General features: G+C 37.4%; 1 protein-coding gene across 5 annotated transcripts in view; it reads right to left on the minus strand.

Moving 5' to 3' along the window:
• Positions 1 to 1,480: 1,480 nt before the first annotated feature.
• ARHGAP29 (Rho GTPase activating protein 29) overlaps positions 1,481 to 24,218 on the minus strand; it is a 45,300-nt gene continuing 22,562 nt past the window's right edge. Inside the window, exons 3-22 of one of the 5 annotated variants that reach the window (XM_066555923.1) lie at positions 20,438 to 20,534; positions 20,022 to 20,094; positions 16,176 to 16,236; positions 15,548 to 15,685; positions 15,196 to 15,260; positions 14,632 to 14,742; positions 14,452 to 14,532; positions 13,968 to 14,156; positions 13,594 to 13,731; positions 12,126 to 12,316; positions 10,143 to 10,309; positions 9,512 to 9,637; positions 9,244 to 9,342; positions 7,564 to 7,727; positions 7,139 to 7,327; positions 6,861 to 6,998; positions 5,699 to 5,931; positions 4,644 to 4,950; positions 4,370 to 4,475; positions 1,481 to 3,405 (exon numbers count right to left, since the gene is read on the minus strand). In XM_066555923.1, the coding sequence (XP_066412020.1) occupies positions 2,510 to 3,405; positions 4,370 to 4,475; positions 4,644 to 4,950; positions 5,699 to 5,931; positions 6,861 to 6,998; positions 7,139 to 7,327; positions 7,564 to 7,727; positions 9,244 to 9,342; positions 9,512 to 9,637; positions 10,143 to 10,309; positions 12,126 to 12,316; positions 13,594 to 13,731; positions 13,968 to 14,156; positions 14,452 to 14,532; positions 14,632 to 14,742; positions 15,196 to 15,260; positions 15,548 to 15,685; positions 16,176 to 16,236; positions 20,022 to 20,094; positions 20,438 to 20,534 (3,569 nt within the window). In that variant the 3' untranslated portion in view covers positions 1,481 to 2,509. Of the gene's footprint in view, positions 3,406 to 4,369; positions 4,479 to 4,643; positions 4,951 to 5,698; positions 5,932 to 6,860; positions 6,999 to 7,138; positions 7,328 to 7,563; positions 7,728 to 9,243; positions 9,343 to 9,511; positions 9,641 to 10,142; positions 10,310 to 12,125; positions 12,317 to 13,593; positions 13,732 to 13,967; positions 14,157 to 14,451; positions 14,533 to 14,631; positions 14,743 to 15,195; positions 15,261 to 15,547; positions 15,686 to 16,175; positions 16,237 to 20,021; positions 20,095 to 20,437; positions 20,535 to 24,218 lie in introns of all 5 variants that reach the window. The other 4 variants (XM_066555921.1, XM_066555924.1, XM_066555920.1 and 1 more) reach the window with 4 other exon arrangements.

A 24,218-nucleotide genomic window follows, 5' to 3' on the forward strand; every position in this document is an offset into this window, starting at 1 on the left:
CGGGCAAGCCCTCAGCGTACGGGCCCGAACACAACACGGCCGTGACGCCACCGTGCAAATGTTTACGAAAATTGACAAGAAGTCACAGAGTGGCCCCGAAGCCGCCGCCTCCCAGCGTCCCCCGCCGGCCTCGGTGTCCCCGGCCGGGAGGGCAGGTTCGGAAAGAGCCCCCGGCCCCATCCCGCAGCCGCTCCTGCGCTGCCGCCACGCCGGGCAGCAGGGTCGTTAACACTTACACAGGCTCCAGAGGTTTCCATTTCCAAAGTCGTGCCCTTGCTACTTCGCTTGTATTACATAAAAACACTTGAAGGCATTATAAAGCTGGGACACATAAATCATCTTCTGCAATGGACATTTTCCCTGAAATAACATGGGTTTGTAAAATAGCTACAGATCCCCAACCACAGGCACCGGGCCCTGCTCACCGCGCTTCCGGCCCACCCCGCTGGCACCTGCGGCGCTGGGGAAAACGCCTTAAAAAGAGCAGAAACCTTCAGGACTAGCAAAAGATGGAAGGCGATATTATGTCAAAAGGAGTATGGCAAGAGCCAGTAATAACTGGTATTATGACTTGATGAAGGAACGTTTGTCTGTTTCTCACGGGTCAGTGTTCACTGTTGTAAATCTCAGGAGCCTGCTCTGGGGAGTACTAGAGACCTCCATCACAGTAGCTGAACAGCTTTATTAAATGAAGAAATTATTAAAATTGAGAAGTTTAATTAATTTCATAAGCCATTACCATATCCAGTGTCAGACATGCTGAAACAAATATAGCCAGACAAAAAATTTAATGATAATTCACAGATTATTTTGCTATTTGGTGGTCCTAATTAACATTGATCCTTTCACAACTGTGCTATGAAGTTACACTACACTGCCTTTAATGATTCATTAACCTCTTGTGTGGGGTACGTATGTCCACTCCTCCATTGTCAAGGTACAACAACTTCCCATCTATGTGAAGAAGCCTTTCCACATACTTTGTTCTGCAACTCCCAACACCAGTCTGGGCAGACAGCAGCATCTGGGGCTTTCAGCTCTTCTATAATAAGAGGCAGCCCCCCCAAAGAAATGACCTCAAGTATGGCCAGAACCATCCAGTGATAGGGTGGTCTTTGCCAAGAATGCAAGTCCTGCTTCTGTGGAAATGCAACAAGGAATCAAAGTCCAGCATTGTGAGTTCTAGAAACAAAAATCAGATTATGTCCACCAAACAGTGTGGGATTTTATCTGTGGTGTTTTGGGAAAACTGGCAAAAGTATTAAAGTCCAGTGTATTCCCTGTTGCAAAAACAGAAAAGTGATTCTTCATCTCTGCCATCCTTTGAGAGTCACCCTGGTGCTTACAGCAGTAGAAAGTACCATGCTAAAACAACTGTACTCTATAGTATGCAAGAAAGGGTCATGCTAATTGTAATCCCCTAAAGAAAAGCGTGCCACCCCTTAGTCCCAGAAGACAGATGCAGGAGAGTACTACACTATTGCAAAGGCCAAACATCTGTATTTTAATAAGTTAGAAGAAATCCAGATATAGAAGCCATAGAGTCACTGAAATGTTAACACGTTAATATATTTTAAAGCAAATATAACACAGTGTACACATAAAAACCGTTTAATACAAAGTGAAAACCATTAGATGCACCTACTAATGCTGATTTTTGGTTATTTTTATCTGTTTCATGGAAACTTGGAAATGAAGCTCTTCATTTCAGTTACACCAGGTTAAGTGGTAAAACTGATCTATAGCAAGCAAATCACTGCCTTGTCATTCACCTGGGAGAGACAACACCAGGGCAACTGAATGTGTCCAGAATGGCACCCAAGTGAAACAGGCTGTGCACATTTGCCCCACTCACTAAGCTATACAAGAGACCAGATGTGAATTGACTGCTGCTTCTGAATAGTAAAGCTCAGTAAATGCATCCTTGCTGTACAAAAAAAAAAAAAAGAAGATGATTAAAGTGACAACATAGAAAACTGGCAACAGATAACCATGTCTGCCTAAAATATACACATATGATACATAACTATTGCCATGCTGGCCAGTAGGTAAGCCTGTTCAAAAGCAAAGCTTTAATTGCACAGATTAGAAAAATGAACAAATGCTTTTACAGAGCAAAGCACAAGCTTTGGTTTATGCTTAGACAGTGAACATTAAGTTTTCCATTTTTATTATAACATCTATTAAGACAAATAGCTGTTTCTCTATGAATAAGCACTCCATTCCACACAATGAAATGAAGCTCAATGTCTTATTCAATGAACCCATGTGTCTAGACTGGGAATGTATTACATCTTTATTGAAAGCTACTGAACAACAAAAGGTTTGACTTCTTTAATTCACAGTTCCCCAGGCCTCCCCCCATTTTTAAAATGCTGCATATATAAAAATAACTCCAATATGGCACAAAAGTGGGATTCTCAAGGGAAGGCAAAGGATAAAGGGGCAAAGGGAAGCCTCCACTGGGCAACATCAAGAAATTGTATATAGTACAAGAGGAATTTGCACCCTATACAAAATGAGCTTCCCTGTGTTCCAGTTCTTGGATCCTTTTTGGTCTCAGTCTATGGTAAGCAGGCTTCAGATCTGTGGAGTGACTATCCTCTGAGCTAGATTTCTGTTCGTTTGTGTTTTGTTCATCACCTGACAGAAGTGCAGAGCTCCTAGCCAGTTTCACAGTATTATCCTGGGGGAGCACAGAGCTAGCACTGGTGGGTGCACAAGCTTTAGCAGAAGAACCATCTCCATTTTCTTTTGATTTGTTAGAGGGCGGTTTATAAAATGTCCCTGGGGGTGGTTGCAATGTTCTTGGTGGCCTAAAAGCAGCAAGAGGATTAACATCAGGACCATTCTCTTCTGCTGCTGTCCTTCCTGACCCGACAACAGAATATGGCTTGTTAGGAAGAATGGCTTTAGCTGAATTGTTACCAAGGCTGCTTGATGATGATAAAGCACCTGCAGTTCCACTCTCGAGTGCTCGGATCTCCTGGGGCACATTAGTCACGATCATTGCTGTCCTTGCTGTGATATCATACTGTTTGTACTGCTTGTCCCAAGTTTTTCGCAGCATCTGGGTGTCATAACAAGGCAGTCTGCAGCAGGTATCAACAGCAGGGACTGCCTTCACCTCTGACACTTCTTCAATAGTGGGGCTTCTGCCCAGCTTCTCTGAACTTATTGCCCCTGCATTTCGTGAATTCCTTTCATTCAAAACACAGGGAGGCAGTATTCGGTCCACAGGCAGGCTGACAGGGCGAGACGCTGCCTTTGTCCTTGGAGCCCGCAACGGAACTTTGCCCATCTGACGGTTGGGTTTTACAGCAACTAAGTTCATTTGACAGGGGTCTTCACCTGGAGAAATGAATGGATCATTGTCTTTCTCTGAAGCTGGACTCGCAACATCACCTAGAAACACAAATAGATGTGACTGGATCTTTTCACCAAGAGAAATCAGCAAGAGTTCACTGACCTGTTGCTAGTTAGTATTTTAATGGGATAACAGTTTTTAGGGATAGCTTGTATACATACTAGCAACAGCCTACTCTAACCAAATGTAAGCATTTCACTAGTAGTAAAACACATACTGTACAGCTGTAACCAAAGAGAAAACACAGAGACACTTCACTTTCTGGCTGGTGCTTTGCCATCCCTGAATATTTTCAGTTTTAGTATGTTTCAGGATGTCGCACTGTTGATGTAAGGGACATGAACGAAGTGGTAACATCAGATGAAAAATCAGTTAAAAGGGAATCAATTAAAAGGGAATATGTATAGTTACTCCTAAATGAAGTACATTAAATCATACCTACATTAAACCAAACCCCTGCAGTAGCATAGGCAGATAAACAGAGAAAAAAATTCAGAATTAGAATAAGGTTAGCAGACCTGGGATTTTGTAAGCAAAAATACAGATATCCAAAATGCTCTGATGATTCTGTCAGATAATTACTCTTTCCAAAGCCTTCTGATGTAGTTCCAGTGAGTGGAAATGATACATATTTTGGGGGAACAGTGGTCAAAATACATAAATTGCTGGGTATTAGCTTACAGCCTTGTAGTGGATTTCAGAAATCAGTCACAGCATAATTAGGACTTTTTTTTGTTTGCTTTCTTTAAAACAAGGGAGAAACCTAACCACTGTTACACTCTTACCAAATACTTTAAGCTCTGATTCCATAAACACAGATTTCTTAAAAACATTTAGAAAGATTTAATTTTCTGTTCTTATTACAAAAATAAACAGTGTATCAAACAGTGATGAATAGGTTTTATCACTTGCTTCTGTCTCTATTACAGAGCTACATGCACTATAATCTAAAGCATCCACGGCTCCTTATTTACCCACACCCAGATTTAACAGCATACTAACCAGTTACAGATCTATCTGCTTCTTCTTTTGTATTCTTGCTGTTCTTCAATTCCACAAAGAGTGCAGCTGTTTCTGAAGCTCTTTCACATGGAACTATTTGAATACCCTGCTAACAAAAGTCAGAGCAGAAGTAAATAAGAAGTCAACAAAAAGGCACTCCTTATCAAAAAAACCCCAAAAAGACATATTAGAAATATGCCCTGGAATGCTCTAGAATTTAACACAGAAGTTAATGTGGCACAGGTAACACTGTGGCAGCAAAAGAGTCACTCACTTCCTTTACAGCAACAAACGACTTCCTCTGCTGCTGCGGCTCCCTCTCGTCTGCTGATAAAGCAACTCTGACTGTACCAGCTGTTTCTTCAGCATGAGAAGCACTCAGAAGTGGTTTCAATGAGACATCAAATATCTTTTCATAGTATGTTATGAGCAGCTCCACTACCCGGGCCTGATAAGGGTAGTCCACAAGTGATGACAAAGAAACCGTAGCATCGGTTTGACGTGGTCTGATCAGAGTTGGGCCAAATATTATGCCAAGGTTGCTGGCTGACATTTTATTTTCATCGCACTGTTCTGTAACTCTGCACAAAGAGGGGGGAAAAAACCAAACCAAAAGAAATCCCCAAGTGTTAGAGGGTTTTATTACTTCAGAAATACTTTTGATATTAAAATCTTATGTCTAAAGAGGGTAAGAGACAATAAAAAACAGAGTGGGTTTGGTAAGCAGGCAGAACCTTTAGTGCAGACCACATTTAACAGTGGCTTGAACTTCCCACACAGGGTGTTTTTATGTTCTATTTGTTAAAGTTATTTGTGGCTATTTGGCATTTCTGGGGTTGGGGAAAAAAATGTCTCTCATTCGAAGTAATAACACAGCTATAACCCAGTATTACCCATTTTTATAGGCAATCACTGGTTTAGTACATCATCATACAAACCACCACTTGGAGGACAAGGAAGTGAAACGTGACTGAAGAATGGTTATTAAGAGACATGATACAAGTTTCAATTTTCTGTTAACAGCCATCAAATCACTGCCCTATCTTTGTTACATTGCAATTTAAATCATATTTAGATCCCTGAACATGACACTAATTACTACTGACCCCAATGCTAGCACAGAATCAAAAATGGAGGCCAATGCTTTCCTTCCCTTTCATATTCTTCTCTCACTTGGGAATTCATTACATGGAAAAAACTCCAGCAACAGAACAGTGTCTTCAAAGGCATATGTGACTTCTTCCTCAACAGTCATCAAAAAGGAACAAGATTCCTAGCATGTAGCAGTTAAGTTTTCAACATTAGTTTGCATTTGAAGTATTTTCTTACCTGTGAAGGTGTCCAATAAGGTACTGAAGAGTGTTATAGTTTGGTACAGGCAGTTGTTTCAGAAGATCTTTAATTTTAATGATGATCCTATTCAGTTCAATACAGAGTGACTGTCTTGTCTTTGCTTTGGGGCTAGCTTGTTTAGCATCCAATTCCTCATTAGCGTTCTGACTTTCTTTTGCAAGTCCAATGAACTCATTGTAAAGCCGAAACAAAATCAAGGGTTCTGGAAGCTGAAGAAATAGGAACATTTCAGAAACATACTTAAACCTGAATTTTAACTATTTGCTTCTTGTTTTTCTTCAACTTTTTCTGGTCTAGCATCTTTTCTTAGATGATGACATTGTTTAATCCTTGTTCATTAGCTCAATCCCCAATTTTCCCTTTTCCAATCTACGCCTTTTTCCAGAAATCGTTTGCTAACCCTTTCCTACAGTAGCTCCAGGACTGAGCATTTATCACAATTTTTTGAAATAAAATTTCAAGAAAAAAAGTTGATTTCAAAATCATTTACTGGTGATGATCATAGGATTGAAATGCTCATCTCTGACAGCCAGCGTGAGGACGAGGACAGGACCATCCAGCTAAAGATTATTCCTTCCAGGGTCAACATGTTTTCAGAGTGACTCAATAATTTCACTGGACTACATTGCAGCTTCATTTTTTCACATACATATTGAAACTATTTTAGAAAATTCAATCATGAAGCTTTAAAGCTCTATTTTAGAAGAAAAAGATGGACAATCCCTCCATAATGAACACATCATGACCACTATGAGTGTTTCATGACATTTTTGTTAGCAGGTATTAACAGCAATATATCAGCATCTGTCTGCATGAAGAGGCAAGAACATGGGAATCTTTTAAACTCCACGTAAGACAAGCAAATTCACTAATCAGAAAGGCTTTAGAAATAAACTCTACTATGAGTAGACAAACAAGCTCGTTTTGCACAATTTTCCTGCAGAACACATATTGTAATCCCAGCACTTTTCCCAGCCCTTGTCACAGACTCCATGTAAATAAAGAAGCCATGGCAGTTATACAAGGCACTTGTTTAATTGCTGCTGTAGGAGTGCTGAAAAGGAGTGGTTGTTTTGTACTGTACTGAAGAAATATACTACAGCACTTTGGTTTTCCATCTGACCTCTCAATTCCATACCTGGCGGAGATACAGCTTGAGAACATTGCTGATGTCATGTGCATAGAGTTCTGAAAGCTCAACCAAATCCTTTCCATTTTCAAAAGCTTGACAAAGCTTTTCAACTCTTGATTTGGCTCCATTCACACGATAGATGCCCTAAAATTAAAGACGAGCACAACTCTATTTCAATTTGAAAGGAACTTGTAAAACACAGATGATACTGACAGCATTAAAATCTTAAGAGAATTTTTTTTAAGATCGTGTCAAACTTAAGCATGAACAAAACTCGAACATACCTTGACATTCAGTGCTCTGCTTTCAATTTCTGACGTACACTTTTTGATGATGAAAGGAATGCCATCAGGAAAACTTTTAGCAGCTTGGGCAAATTCCACTCCAAATAAGTGAAGCCTTCCATGAAGTTTTTTGTGCCCACATTGAATAGCTAAAGTCTCTAAACATTTTTTATGGCATGCAAGTGAACACTACAGGAGAAGAAACAAAAAAAAAGCACATGGCTTGATATAATCTGACACCATAGACATATTTCTGCTGTTTCTCACCCCGTATGTGAGCAAAACAAAAAATTTGTTAGTATGGTGTGCCTCTGCTTTAAGTTCATGGTGGTTATACGAGACACAAACTCCAGTTTTTATACAAAAATAGAACTCCCAACGTTACATAAATCCCAAGCAGCAATTAAAACTGATTTCCAACTTACCTCCTCACATTCAGCTCCATGAAATACTACTAGGCCGTCACATTCTCTGCATTTAGATGGAGCTCTCAGCTTCCGTAGTTTGTGTGTTTGTGCTGCTTTGGACATATTAGCATTTCTAAAAGGTCCTGGAGAATTTGCAGTTTCAGATGTGAGATCATTTAAACCTGAAGAGAATTTCCCTGTTATAGTCATTTTAATATCTACTACTGGGGTGGTAGTTACTCTGATTTTTTAGAACTATGCTGCAGAACAGAAGTCTGTAAGTAATGGCAACTATGAAAGTAATCAAAAACATTTTAATCACAGGGAGACAACACTATTTGCAGTTCACATAACAGAGACATTAACTATCAAACAATCCTGTATAAGAGCAGAATCAAACAATTTTTTTTGCCTTATTAAGTATTTAGTTTTCTCCTGTATTGTGGCAATGTGAAAATATTAGGACATTTAATTCCAACTGCCCAGCATTTCAGGCAACGATTCATGAAAGTTTAATTTTATACATTTCGAAATCCTGTACTAGAGGATGAAAGACAGCTTGTTTTGCCCTTTAGTGTTTCTGAAATGCTTAAAAAAAGGAATATTTTGCAGCAAGGAGAATTAACACATACTCATGGCATCAGCCTCATAAAAATTAATGTAAAAAAATTATTGATTCTGAGTTTCCTGTAACAACATCAAATATTTTCTAGAGGATTCTAAAACTAAAAAGAATAGCAACTGGTCCTTTTTGTGTCCAAATTTTTTCAAGCAATTTACTTAAAATGTTATCAATAACTCTGTGAACCAAACCCCTTTGTTTTACAGATAACTTAAAATTATCACATTCAGATAATTGCCCAGAAAGCTTCTTAAATGCTCAAGCATTGATTAAACAATACTATTCTAAGTGAAAGCTTGCATTCAGTAACACATTGCCAAGCTTTAAGTCTAGATCTGAATTAAAGCTGTTTACCACAGGTTTTTTCCTAGAAGGCAAAGTATACATTTAGGAAATAAGGGCTAAGCAAACAGTTTCCTAAGGGCTTTACTGAGCAAGTGCCACAAATATTTAAAAATTAGTTTGTTAGTACTGTAGACATACGATAGAACTATTTCTGATAATCCAGTTATTCAGGTTTCAATGCCTGCGGCAACATTGTCGTTATACAGTCAAAATTCATTTTCAAATTAGAAATGGCCTGGTCAAATCTGGGACAGACATTACTGAACTCATTTATCTTAGATAAAAGGGTGAAAATCTCAGTTACTACCCTAAACATTTGGTACCACTTTCTTTCCAATTTGCAACTTATCACCTCTATGTATTTGTGCATTTCATGTCCAAGTTCAGAAGTGATCTTACATAAATCAGTATGGAGCTGAATTTAAATGCAAATGTCTGGAGGGAATGGTTAGTGGATCATTTGCTTTACCTCAAAAGGGTGACAACACTAGAAATGTTCTATGGTTGTCCATACAGTAACCTAAACATATAAAGGCAATTCTACACCACTTCATTAAAATTACTTGAATATTATTTTTCATCTCTCATCCTGAAGTGGATGCATATTGTCTTGAAAAACAATGCTGTTGGCAATCACACCTTGTCAAAGTACTTTCCTTAAGAATAATAGAAAGGAAAGCCACACAAATGTAATAAAAAGCATCTTCTGAGGACTTCAAAAACAACATTACCACAGTCTGAAGGAGATGGTGGCTCTCTTTCATCAAGATCATCTGCAGATGACATAGTCCCAGTGGAAGGTGTTCGGGGAAGTCGTCTTTTAAAATCCCCTAGCAGATGAAAAAATTTTCAGGAAGTTGTAAGTATCAGTCCCACCCAAGTGTTCAGTTTTCATTACATGCTCAAGCTCAGTACTTGTTTATTTAACAATGTTTTCACTAATGTGAAACAGTGCAGGGAAGAGACTTCAGGTTAGCACAGCAGTGAGGGCAGCTGTACCTGGGCTGGCAGATGGAGAATCCATGGATCGGGACTCGCTGCTCCCCCCTGCACTTTCAGAGTCACTGCACATTCCTCCACTCTGGTTGCCAACTGACCACGATCTGAACGGCGGTGGCCCTCGCACTGCTTTCGAAAAGAAAGTTCACAAATTCCAAATATCAAAGACAAAATTTACTTTTTTTAAACTGAAAACTAATTATGAGTATATTCAAAATAGGAAAATTTGCACAAGTTACATGAACATGCAATATAGTGAAATAACCCCAGGGCATATATTCATGTAAAAGCTTCAGGAGCTAAGAAAATTAATTTCAGAAACTAGACAATTGTGCTTTTGCAGAGGACCTGCCATCAACATGGAATTTACAAAACCAATGGATTTCTAATTGCTAGTTTCAATTGGAAGAGTTTAGTCCACTGAGTTTGCCAGTACTTGCTGTTTGAATTGTATCTCACCTTTCTTGTCAAAGGATCTAGGGTCAGAGTGTTTTCCATTTCTTCTTATTATGCTCAAGTACATTATGTTTTACAGGCTTTGAACTTCATAATACATTTTTAATCATTCAGTGTTACATTTAAAAAAAATTATGTATTTAGAGACTGAGCCCGAAAAGAAATACAGAGCTACCTGGAATATCTGTGTTGCTGGAAGATCTCTTCTCTCTAACCTTTTGTGAACGATGATAAACTGGGCTTCCCACATCATCTAACGTCTGAGCAGGAAAATCTCCTGAACACTGAGATAAGTTACCATGGGATGTATGGACACTGTTTGTTGATTGCTTATTAAAAACCCTTCAGAAAGAAAAAAAGTAATTTGAAGAATGAATAAGACAGAAATTCATGAAAAGTAATGCATTTTTTTTAATCGCTGGGCACAAAAAATGCTACATTTAATTAATATTCATGAACATACATTTTTGACATGTCATTCTCATAATTAAATTTAATTCCAAAATTAAAAAATAAAAAAATTAAAAGAAGAGTGGCCATTTATTTTAAATTAAGTATGTGAGATTTCCCAGTGTTTTCTCTCCACCCAGAGAGAATCAGCTTTTCCACATTTTCATGTATTATAAACATTATCTTGCAGACTTAGGCTGTTTTTTCAATCTGTTCATCTGAAGGTAAGAATAATCAGAAGCCATTGTCTTCTATGATTATGCTTTCCCCTCCAAAAGATTCTCTGATCAGCCATCAGGACCATCCACCTATAAACACAGGTAGTCACATATAGTGCTTTTTAAATGAACAGAAAATGTGTTGAAGCTGCCAGAGTGTCAGTCCATTTTGAAAATGCACTCTTACTGTAAGAACAGAATAATGTTAACAGTAATTAACATAAAATGCGGAAGCACCCTGGGGACAAAATAGCCTGCTGGCCAAGTTTAGCAGTCAGGAAGCCGTTCCTTAATCAGTTCTACCCTATCAAGCTTAAGGGAAACAGAGACTGAAAAACGTTCAAATTTGCATTTGTTCAAGGAACAGTCCCTTAAATTAATGCAGAATCAAACAATAAAAATGATCAAGTACATGATAAATCACAAGGCTGTGACAAAGAAAAAAGGTGGGCAGAAGAGGAGAAAAAATATGCTCCTATAAATGTCAAGCAGTAAATAGCTGGGAGAGCACACAAAGTGTTGGAAATTTCACGCTCATCAGTTTCTCAGGGAGCTACATAGTTAATTCCCCCAAAGTCAAAGTTTATGAGTATAGCCTAAATCAGTCTTAAAAGGCAGGAAATTTACAGACAAGAATTAAGAATCTCAGCTTTAACTTTGAATTTCCTGCCTTTTGTTGGTAGAAGTCTGACTCAAGCATTTGGGTTTTTGTATTTAGTTTCCTTTTGAAAAACGATGACGATGCTTTCCTGTAGAACTGTGAAACACACAGATTGAAATGGATATTCTGCTGCTTTAGTGCCAAGATGACCATTTTACAACAAATTAAAGATGGTAAAACATTTGGCATGCTGACACAAAGAGCTGTCTTTATCTTGAAGTCTTTACTTCCACATTAGCTGGATCTTTCATAGTTTAATAATAAAAACTTCTATTTCATACAGGTTGGAAAAAATAATTAAGTTATAACACGTCCCTACAAATGGATTCTGAGCTTTTTTTAGGCACATAGCATGAGAAATCGAGACACATTTCCTGCCAAAAAGTTGCCAAATGTAAACAGTATGAAAGAAGCTACTGTATGTAGCAGCAAGGCTTGTGGAAGAGGAAAACTACCTCTTCAGACTTTCTAAATTTCTGATTTTCAAGTACTACTGCCACACAACCCTACCAAATCCAAAACTTACTCTTTTCCTATTAACCAGTATCTATATTAAAACAGTAAAAAGTCAGTCTTGCACAACAATTGTCAATGCTTTAGCAAGTATTTTTGCATGAAATAACATTCTGCCTTAGAAATCAGAGGCAGATTTTGATGTCAAAATTATATATAATCTACCATCTAAAAGATGAGACTAAGAGAATAGTAAAACATGGTAAAACACCAGGATTCCTTTAGTTCCTCCAAAAATATTGTTTTATTGTTAAACACATACGCCTAAGTGTTGCACTTTAAACCAAGCAGCTGCCACCTGTACTTTCGCACTTACCCATCAATCTGGGAATTCTGGGTTTCAAAACAACCTGATTCAACAGGAACACCATCCTTTGGCAAACTTTTCACAAACTCTGAATACTGCTGACCAGGGTCATAGAGTTTGGCACTCTCACAGAGGGACTGGCAGTTAACTGGCAGAGATACAACCTGAGCATGCTGCAGCTGGAACAGGTTAACTGTTGCCTGTTGGGAGAAAGATTTTCATTATTTGTAGATCATTTACTAAATATTTTACTTACACTTTGTTCAACTCAAATTAATACCCTAGCAGAAGATTATTTGAACAATAAGACTAGAAAACTTCTAGAAAATAGTAACATATTCCTTTTTACAGTCAACTTTCAGGAGATTTGCACAAGCTTCATCTGTAATGGAGACATAAGTATTTCCCTCCTCTCTGGGTTATTGAATCCTCCCACTAGCAAAGGCAATTCCCATTTTTTCTCACTTTGGGTTGATCAAGATAAACAACCAGGGCTTTTGCTATCAGAAAGGCTTTTTTCATGTTCTGGAGTGAATATTAGTCATCACTACAATAATGAAGTAGCTGGAATTCCAAACCCAGGTGAGCTCATTATTGTCTTGTCCCAGCACAGAGATTAGGTGAACACTTTCTCCATTAAATTACCTGACACTTCTAAAAGATTTTATCATATGCCGGGGACCAGAAAAGGGGGACACTGCCTAACTGCTTCATCAGCTTTCAGGTTGCAAAGTAGTCTGCAATTTAAATATACTTGAACTGACAAGTCTGTCTATACTTTCTACTGCTCTTATGTGTTGGTTTTGGGGTTGCTTGTGGAGCAGGGTTAAGTTTGATATTTTTTTTTCCCTCCCCGTGCCAGCATTAAATTTTCATTGTCTCCTCTAAACAAACAAACAGAAAAAAACAAACAAAAATCCCCAAACATCTCTTGGCATAATGTGTTCTTACATTCTTCAAGCTTTTTTTTTAGAACTGTGCATGTCCTATGCAGTTTTTACCATCACTTCCCTATTACACCAATAAACTAGTACAATCTACTAGTCACAAAAGATCCTGCAGTAACTGAGACTGCCAGCAAGGCTGAAGTGTGTTAAATCCATGCTAGGCTTGATCCAAACATCTTTACTAATGCACTAATCAGAGCAAAGAATGCTGCACTCTTAAGCAACAGAGGAACACTACTGCCATCAAAATTTTGAAGAGATATTTTATAAGGATTGTGTAGTCAGGGTGCTTGCAAGGCAACAGCTTCTGAAACACCCAGAAATGTTCAAGACCCAACCCCCACGTTTGGTTTTTTTTTTTTAACTCCTACTAGAAAGTGAACACAGATTAAAAGTTTTCCTTCTTTTTCTGTTGGCATGACATCTGTCCTTTGAAAACTTGCTATTTAAAATGAGGCTTATGGGGCCTTCTCTTAGTTCTAACAATATATAAATATCTGTACAAAATGTATTTTAAAGACCATGCTTACAGCTTTAAGAGTAAGATCACACTGGTAAATAAGCTCCCGAAGCTGTGTTAAAACATCACTTTTAAAGCTTTCCAAATAATTTCTTTTTTCTTCAACCTCTGCCATGCTTGCTTTATAGTGTTCATTGGCTTCTTCAGCCTAAAGAAAACACAAGTATAAAGAGTTGATGGACGACAGGCCTTGATACTAGAAGCAAGAAAAATCTCCCCTCAATATGCTTGTATTTGAGATTCTCTTTTAAGATAAAAACCCAAAGGAACATAGCATGATTAAAATTAAAAATGTGAACTCAACTTACTCAAATACCCTCCTTGGGAAAGCATGAATAAAACCAGTACAGACTTAACTTTAAAAGCAAGGACAAACCTCTTTACCTTTTGAAGAGCTTCCTCTTCTAGCCTTCGTTTTTTCTCAAGTTGCTTGCTGAAATCTTTCACAAAGCTTCCACTTGAGCTGAGCTGTTCCTCCTCAGCACGAGCAGTACAGGATTTTGCCTTTTCATACTCATCCTGACGCTGGGTATACAGCAACTTGGCTTTTCTGAGAGCAGCTTCCAACTCTTGCTGCAGAATGCAGCCAAAGAAAAAGGAGAAGAATAAACAACATTAATTTTTCAGTTATTTAATGTGATGTTTAAAGAGGCTTATGCACAGGTCTGTATGCTGCAGTACCAAGTACATTGACATTGAAAGACAACCTCTTACAAATGCCAGACTGCCATGAAATTGACAGTTACATCTACTTTCACCATGCTCGAGAGACTATACGTGAATGTAAGTGCAGAACAGGCTAGTTTGAAAGTTTCATCCTTTTGAAGAATTCTAGACTGAACAGTTAAGATATGAAAGAATTACCAACCATTTTTTTCTGTTCTCGCTGCCAAAGGTCCTTGATATCTTTCCTTTGTCTATCCAACTCATTTTTCCTTCCAAGAAGAGGCTAAATAGGAAATATTAATGGAGTACATTAAAGGCATATAGGCTTTTTTGAATATGCTATAAAATTATATATACTTTTGCTTTTTTTTTTTAAGCATACCTGCACAAATTTGTTAGACTGGAGAGCAGCAGCTGTTTGTTGCCAAAGTTGACTGTTGTCAACATCATTTTGAAAAGCATTAATGAATATTGACTGGAATGGCATATAATCCTAAAATTACACAAAACATGTTCTAGGTAAGACAGAGGTGTAATAACATTGTAAATGTCTGTATAACTGAACTAGATTTTCGATTAAATTTAGTAAATTATTTACTAAAATAGTAAGAATGTCAGGTCGAAATGTAGAAAATTACCAATTTCTCATCTGTGATTCATTTTACTAGGAAAAAAGTCTACAAGTCTGAATTACAAAGCATACAAAATATTAGTGAGAAAAAAGAATATTGGGGATCTGCATATTCAACAAAAATATTATATATACACAAATTTTCATTACACCTTTCCATTTGCTAAATGAAGATCTTTTTAACCACTGCCTTATCATAGAAATAAATTCTGTATCAGCTTAAAAATCCATTCCTCAACATCAGAGTTTTACTCCTGGGCAAGCCATCCAATAAAGATTTAAGACTAAGATAAAGCTCCCAAGGTATACACTCACCTGGTGTCCAACAACAGCTTTAGCAGTTTCAGCCATTTTTGCTAAATTTTTAGCACACTCCACCTCTGTTAAAAAAATGTCACAGTTACTGTTTACATTATAACACAACAACAGTTATAACACATGCTAAATGCTTTTTACAGTCTTCCTTTAACAAGCAGACTACAGAGGGGTCCACCTTGACTTTGTTACAGGCCTTTAATTGTAGGAAATGCATGATAGCTCTGTCCACTTCAGCAGAACAGCTACTAATTTAGAAATTACATTATTGACAGTCTGCAGCACAGAGGCCTGACAACAGATTTAATTTCATCATGATAAAGCTGATTAAATGCCAGAAAGAGCCACTCACCCAAGCTAAGCTTTTTTTCTACCCATGCGACTACATCCTTGGTATATTTGGACCATGCTTTAGCATAGGACAGAGCCGACTCAATTCCACTGTCATTTCTTAGGAGCATGCTATCAACCTCCTCTGCTCGAAGATGTCCTTCAAATAAAGCATCCAACACAAAGAAGTGATTTTTAGACATGACCACACACTGAGAGCAAAGCCAGTATTAGCCAACTGTGAATGCTTAAGCAGCTCTGATCTAGAGTTGGTCTTTAATGCTAGTTGACTCTAAACAGGACTGACAGAGGTTTTAGAACAAATTAAAGGGTCATAGTATTTTATCTGGAGTAGTCATATGGTCAGCACAACTTTCTTCAAAAAGTGACCCAACAAACACCCATCGTATGACAACACACAGAAGGTGCTTCAGGCCTTAGCTCTCCCACCACCAAAAAACCCAAAACCAGCCTAGGCTGATTATTTACAAAAGAATGAAACCTTGGCAATAACTTTTTTTTCCCCCCCAGTGAAGTTGTAAAGGCAGCATAGGTGTAAAATAGTGACCAAGCAACTTAGAACATTTTTTAGAAGAAAAAAACCCCACGGATTACAAAACAGTGTTTACAATGTTAAATGAATTACCTACCTTGAATATCATCCCTTTCATGCAGTGAACCCCCAGACTCCACAGAAAGATTCTCAAAAGACTGGTGTGCAAGAAATAAAACATTAAGTTAGCAAAGCAAATCTCTCATTGGAACTGAAAGCTAACAACATAAATGGCATTAGCTGCCTCTTTATTTTTTCACAGATAGAGCAGGTAAAGCAAACTGCACCATCACTCTCATCTAAGGCACAACATTTTTTAAACCCCCATTGCTGGCAAATGAAAAAGATTAAATAGCAAGGAATCATATACCTTTACATGAACAATCTTGAAAGTCTGTGCTGAAAGAGTTAAATAACAACCAGATTTGTTAAACAATTAAGTGAGATCCAGCTTTTCTTAAATCCCTACCTATCTTTTAAAAACCTTTTCACACAGACTTAATGCCAGATACATAAAACAGACACCATTCTACAAGCCATTATAATCCTGTATTTCTTCCTCAAGGGAATAAAGTTTTTTGTAAATTACTTGCAGGTGGTGCACTGCAGGCACAACAGCTGACTAGTAACACTTGCTAATGAAACCCTGAGAATCAGTACAACCTGACAGAAAGTAATCCAATAATAAAAGGAATTTAGCACATCACGTCATCCCTACCTTTGTCCTCATTGCATTTTGCTACCCCTTGAATTGTGCAAGTTGAATTATTTGTAAGACTGTGCTGTAGACCTGACTACTCAACAAATTTAAATAAATAAGAAGTTTACTTTGTAACCACTACCCCCTTAAAAGCCAAACCAAAACAAAGACAGACATCAAACCCTACATAATTTTAAATGGATAAACTACTTTTGAAAACTTTGAAGCACAAAGCAGACAGAAAACAAAGGCTAAGAAATAGCTGCAAAGTGTCCTTAAGCTTTGCAGGAACAGCTTATTTCCATTTAGAATTCGGCATTTGACATTCGCTAAACGGAGCACAGTTATCAATGAGAAAAGTAGTTTCGGTTTGTTGGTGTTTTTTAATGCAAATGAAAATTGATCATAAATCACACAAAAATCTCTCAAGAATCATTGTTTACTTCACAGCAGAAGCAGCTTTTCCAAAGACCAAAACATGCAAGGTATTAATCATCAATGACATCAAACAGAATCAAATTACAGCCTAAAGACCCCCTTTGTTGCTATTACAGTGGCTGTCTAATACAAGAGAGTTTCAACAAAACGGAAGGGTTTTTCCAGAACAGGTGGGAAATCTATCCAAAGCTGTTCCCAGCTAAATTAGTAAAAAAACCCTAAAATCTGAATTTAGCAATGGATCAATATTTGGTTGCAGAGAAAGCTTGAACATTCCTAGATTTAGTTCAGATTTTCTATAAAGCATTACTGTCTTCAAGATTATTTAAAAGTTGTTAGGTGAGTAAAAACAATTAGAAAACCTCCACACTTTATATTAACTTGATGCACTTTTAAAGTTCTGGTTCTAAAATTTTTTTCCCATTTCTTTAAGACCCAAATCATTGCAGTCCTGAAAACTGTTCACTCCTCTCCAGTAAATCAGGCACACTGGTTAATGCAGCTAATCAAAGGTCACTCATTCTTTCACATTCACCCACTGCAAATATGTAATAGCACATTTTAGAAGCAAGCATGAACAAATGCTTTTATCTATGTCAAATCTTTTATCTACAACTTATCAGAACATGATCCATGCAGCTTGTCCCCCACAAGCAACCCAATCCCAGCAGTCCTAGCAAAATGAAAACCCTGACTTTCATTTCCAACTTCAACCTGTCTCTTCTGCCTCTTCTCCCCCTCATTACCTGATTCTCCCCCTAACACAGGCAATCTCTTCACACACTTTGAAAATTTTATCCTTCTTTATTATGCTCTCAGATCTGCACAGCATCAAATAGCATTCAAATAGCTTGTTGAGTAATGAAAGGTCAGACATGTCTGTCTGGTCTCTTCCAGTATATTTTAAAATGCTTTTGTTTTTAATTAAAAAATCTTTGCTTCCACCTTGTACATCTGGTTGAACTACAAGAGCTAAAATGAGAGCAATTACATTTGCTAAGAGGGGGTATACATATCATTAAACTTAAGCTTCCAAGTGGAATGCCTAAAGTAAAGAATGTAGACTCCCCTGCAGTCAAGAGAAGCAAGATCAGCTCTGCCCACCCCCCTCCTTGGAGCCATCCTCATCAGCTTAATTAGGGAGGTCCCTAACTAAAGAGGCAATTAAAATATTTCTCCTTAATCAACCCTCAGAGTATTTACATGTTAAATTCTACCAAAATGTTATGTTCTGTTTAAAATACAGCTAGCTGCTATGATCACTGAACACACACACCTACAGAAAAAGTTGAACAGCTATTAAATATTTTGCATTTAACTCCTGTTAACACTCAACTCCTAGCTGGCCTCCAAATTCCTCTCTGAATTGTAAATCAAAGTGAAATGATTCACCTGTTAAATGTGTATTTATTTGCCTAAATGAAAATGCATTTCAGACAGATTTCTAAGAAACTGAAGTATGCCACCCTACCTGCTCCAAAATTTATAATTGCTCACCTTCACATTAGGAAAAGCATGAGATGCTACAAAAGCAAAGTTTTAAACATAAGCTGATTTCTGAAACATCTAGAATGGAATTCCTTCTTCATTTCACTATATTCACATTTCCCCTTGGCCTTCCCCTCACCCCCATGTTCAGAAGAGCAATCTTTTGAATAATCAATCATTCACTTCACAATACAATATATAAGACCATCTCTTTCCACAAGCATATATTTTTGCAATACAAAACCATTTCAAGATTAAGATGTTGAAATATTCAGCAATTTCCTTCTGCTGGTCAACCAATTAGATAAACCAGTACTTCTTCAAATAATCTCATTTAATTTACATGCGATGCTGGGTTCTATGCTATTTTATTTCATATTTTTTATCAGTGACCTAAATTGAAGTTTGCTGGAACCAGTTTTCTGAGTAGCCTCCATATTGTTTATGAAGATAAGTTTTGTAGCAGCTACAGAAGTAGAATTTGTGTGATAACACATGAGAGAAAGATGGATTATCAAACATAGTGAAAGTGTGAAAAGACTGTACAGCTGTAGCTGCATGGCTTGCTGCACACAAGCCTGTGTGAAGAAATGCTAAGTCTTAAGTATGTTTCAACAAAGCCTTTAAAAAAACTCATAATCTAAGATTTTTGACCTTACTGCAACTTAGCTTGTAATACACACTAATTATCAATTGTATTTTCCTTGCATGCAACTCTTAAATTTATTTCATTTACCTGAAAGTCTGCTTCTCAATACACAAAAATTCAAAACAGAATTTGGTACTGAGCATTTTTCAATCATACTTTTAGAGTGTTTAAAGGAAAGTTTAAAATGTTGGTGCTTTTCTTTGACTACCTATAAGCTGACAGTTCTTTTAGTGAATTGTTGCTGAAACAGTTACAGCAAGAAGTGGGCTCCAAAAGAAGAAAAGGTAATTTTGTCATAAATATGAGTCTTTAAAAGCCACAAGGAAGTCCTTAACCCTTTGGTTTCCAGGTTTAACAGGTAATTGTCTAACTACTTCAGCGAGCAATCATTCAAGTATCTTACTTTTCCCCATTATTTTCACTTAACCAATTTAAAAATCTCAAAAACAATGACTGCAGGTAGACCTGTCAAGTCATCACTATAATTTAGAATTGAGAATACATTCAAGCATTTGAAACATTGAATACACATTTTTCCTGGGTTGAAATCTTGTTTTAAACCACAGATGACTCCCAGTGTCCCAGCCCAATGATGCAGAGAATTTCAGTGGAACTGAAGTCTCCTTTAACAGATATCAATTTACACTCCGAGAACGTGTTTAGCCTACCCGACTTCTCCGAGATACAGGAAGCCCCAGTGACGAGCCATTGTCTACATCTCCCATAAGGAAGTCTGAAACACTGCCAGAAAAACAAAGAATTGTGTTACTTCATTACTTTACCTCACCAAGCAATTCTGTATCACTGAATTCAGAAATTCAGTCCTTGAAAAGCTCTGCAAACCACTTTTAGTAGACATCTTATGTTCTCTGCAATTTGTATACCATCCTAGATTTCCTTATTAAGGAAAAACCAAACTGACAAAAACCCAAAACAGTAAAATTGTTCTAGATGGACCTAATTAAAGTTACTTTATCAGAAAAGAGTTGTTAAAAAAAAAACCTAAAGATTTTGTTATTGTTGTGTCCTTATTTGATTCGGCTCCATTGAGCTCTTTAAAAACTCTTTCTGGATTCCAACTTACATGTTTCCAAAGGTGAATGCCAATGTTTCAATGGAAGAAAATATTTCACTGAAGAGTTCTCTCTTATTTTCTTCATTAACTTCTTTGAAGTTCACCGCTTACAAAAGAAAAAAGAAAAAAATAAAGAAAACCAAAGAGTGAGAGGTGGGGTCAATTAAGCAAGTTTACCAGGCCTAGAGACAAATTTTATACACAAAGTCTCCTACAGAACATGCAACATTATGCTTTTCTGAATAATTGAAAAAACATGGTTTTAAAGAAGATTAGTAAGAAAGTAAACACTAAAGGAAAAAAATTAACACAATCCAGATGCTTCCCTCAATGAAATCAGATTACTTTTGCACTTCCTGTATCTTCCCACTTAAGGAGCAGCTTTGTGTGGAAATGTTGGTAATGCATGAACAAAAACAGTCATTGACCAACCAGAGTCAAATCACACAGCAGCAGCAGCACCACAAAGCAGCTCACAAATGCAGTCAGATATTGGAACAGCTGTTTCTTTTCTGAGTAGAAATTTCAGAATTCCAAACAGGAGCAGTAGTTTGTGGGGGTGCCCCCTCAACTGAATGCAATCCAGAATACAGCATTTCTGGCTTGAGTACAGGCAAGCAGAAAGCTATCAAAAGTGTGTCCACTGCAAAACCCTTCAATTATTAGCTCCACAGTCTGGCAAAAGCCCCTCAGATTTTCCTGTTAAAAGTGGGGAGGAAACTCAGCATAACTATTGGTGGTCCCAAATAGGAAGAAGAGTGTTGCTGGACAAATTAGACAGTTTAAAGTGGTGATCAAGTACTTAACTACTCAACACAGCATTTAGCACACTTCTATAACAAGCTGGAATAATGAGACAAGAATGATTCATCCAGAGTTTCTATTAACAACTACTAAACAAGAAGAGGGAGGGAGAAAGGACAAGACAAAAAGCACGACCATTTTTGTCTGGTTTCAACTTAACTCCTTAATCAATGGTGACTGGGAGATTTTTTGTAGAAAAGCTGCATACATTGCTTTGAGCTGAAGCTGTATCCTCTGGAGGGAAGTTTTTCCCAGAGTTATATTGTGAGAAATGACAACTTCACATTAGTATTTTTTTAAAGTTTTCTTTTTTTCAGTTTACTGTTTTTTAAGTTTATTTTTTAAGCAATGCAATATTCTTAATTCTCTAGATGTGTAAGTCACACATGCTCACACCTATTTCAGAGGTACTGCAATGACACACATACAGGTACTCAACCCACATCACTTTTTGCAAAATCTAGCAAGGTTAGTTTGTCTTCCTTACATTTCAAGTACAAATAGAATACAACTACTTGTAGAAGTAGTAAAAATAAAATAATGTTAAAATGTTGGCCATTCTATACAAATTTTCTCAGCAAATTAACAGGCTTTAATCTTAAAAAGTATTCAAACTTCCTGCCAGGTGCCTAAATACTAATGGGTAACAAACAAAGAAAGTACAGTAATCTGCTCCCCCCCATTAGACTTCCTTTGTGAAAGGAAAAGTTTTTTACCAGTAAAGTAACACAGTTAAATCCATTCCTTTTTACAAAGTACGTCAACAGACTTGATCAACATTTTATGACAGCTATTTCTATACAAAGCCATTACAGAAAATACACATTTTTCTCATGGGCTATTTTTACAATTACTTGCAAATACAAAATAATGTTGTAATAAGCCTACAGCAAAAAACAATTCTCGCATATTATAACAACATTACCAGTCTCTGTTGACACAGTTCACTACTAAATTACAGCTGCTCCCACCTCTTTGTTTGGCTACACTTTGTAATTACAAAAAAAAAAAGCCTCTGGCACCTTTGTTTAAAATGAGATTTGATAAAGCTCCATGGGTTTATTTCTTTTTAAAATAACTTTGTAAATAGCAGTGGATTTCTTTTATTTTTTTTTAAATTCAGGTTAGTTGAAAACCTCAGCTTTGCAGAAATAATGTTGTGCGTTAAGTCTAAACTTTGCATTCCAAATCATTAAGCAACAACAGTCACAAGGAGACCTATTGATTACCAGTCCCTAATGACTGGAAAAATCATTTAAGAGCTGGCATAAAATGCAAACTGCTTCAAAATTAGAAGGAATTAGCAAAAATTGTCTATATATTCAAAGCACTTACCATGGAAACACTTGTATATCCATTAGCTGCAGTGTCTTCGGAGAGAGAGCACTTCTTTCACTTAGCTAACAAGACATTAATATAGAGAGCCTTTCCCTAAAGAAAGTCTGTTTCACTCTGCCTTCCTGTTCCAGGAAGAGTTTTGTTAAGCTTTACACTTTATATGCCAGAGAAATCCTTTCTTTTCAGGATCCATCACAAAAGGAATAACAAATCCCAAATTTTTACAGATTTACTTCTTTTCACTTCTTCCAAAACAGGTTAATCTAATCTCTTAGTAATTCAGTAGAACACCACCAGCTTTTTTCTAGCTTACCACCACTGGAATGCTGATGTACTTAACGTCAACTTTAAACCACGCACTCTCTTTCCCCAGGACATCCTGACTGCACACAATAGCTACTGACAACAATGAACTGTAGTAATCTTGCCATGTCTGGAAATGACAGCTATCTATCTATAGTTCTACAGATTTCAAAGCAAGAACACAACTAGACAACTCTTTAAAGCAAGATTTCAGATGACACATAATGAACTTCAAAAAATCGTATGACAGTGGTGCTTTAAAATCCAAATCCAGTACCAGAAATGCAAGCCTAGCTTGCAGTAGATCTCTATTTCTAAAGCTGTCTTCAAACTGAGGTAGGTTTAGCAACCTCATTAAAATGCTGCAGTATGCTGCAGTTTCAGCTCTTGGGTCATGCCATCAAAACTTCTTCGAATCAAGCACAGATCAGGCTAGGGAACCCAAAAGAGCCGTGAAGGTTTTGGAAGCGAGAATGCCAGAAGTTGAAGCATTGCCTGAGGACATTTGAGCAATGCTTTTAAAAACGATGAAGGAAAGGTTGCCAGCTGTGGAGACCCAAGGGCAAGCAGGGCCTTCAGAAGGTGATGGGTGGCTCCCACTGAACTCACAGCCCATGGGACACAGCCACGCTGGAGGCAGCACAAGTTCACTCGCTGCCCCAAGCCTGCTGCCCACACACCCATGGACTGACAGCAGCAAAGCTGCCTTGCCAGCTGTCTGCAGAGCCTGGACAAGCTCACAGAATTTGCTCTTTGCAGGTCAGTTTTCTCATACATGATGGATATAAATGATAACATCACCATGTATTTTCTTAGACAGGAATACATCCTCAATCCATGCTTTTCTTAGCTGACTTATAAAAAGTAAGCAACCAGACGACTTCTTAGAACTGAGTACCTTTGCAACCAGTTTTGTCTTTAAACTCTCAACAATGCTTTCAAAAACCTTTCAGAACTATGTCAAAAACAAAACAACCACCCAAGCAAACAAAAAACCCGACAGAGACCAAAAGACCACTCCCTCTCTGAAAACAAAGACTTGTAATACCTCTTGTTATTACATCTCTTCTTCAAAAACATGTAAAATAAATGGGGAGAGGAACATAAGTAAAAAGAGTAATAGTATGGAGATTGGAAATAGGCAGAAGAATATTCTTCTGTTCTAGAGAAGATCAACAGGCTGTCCAAGCCCTAGTGTTCTACTTTTGGTTCTTAGTACCACATCATTTCACCAGCCTGTACTTACTACCAGGTTTGGCAGCCTCCTCAACTTGAGCTGGATGCCAACAAGACAATTTCAAGGAACTGTGTCCTACTCTTTCCATAATAAATTTTGCTCTGAATG

The sequence above is a fragment of the Molothrus aeneus genome, chromosome 9, assembly GCF_037042795.1.
Source record: "Molothrus aeneus isolate 106 chromosome 9, BPBGC_Maene_1.0, whole genome shotgun sequence".
NCBI lineage: Eukaryota > Metazoa > Chordata > Aves > Passeriformes > Icteridae > Molothrus > Molothrus aeneus.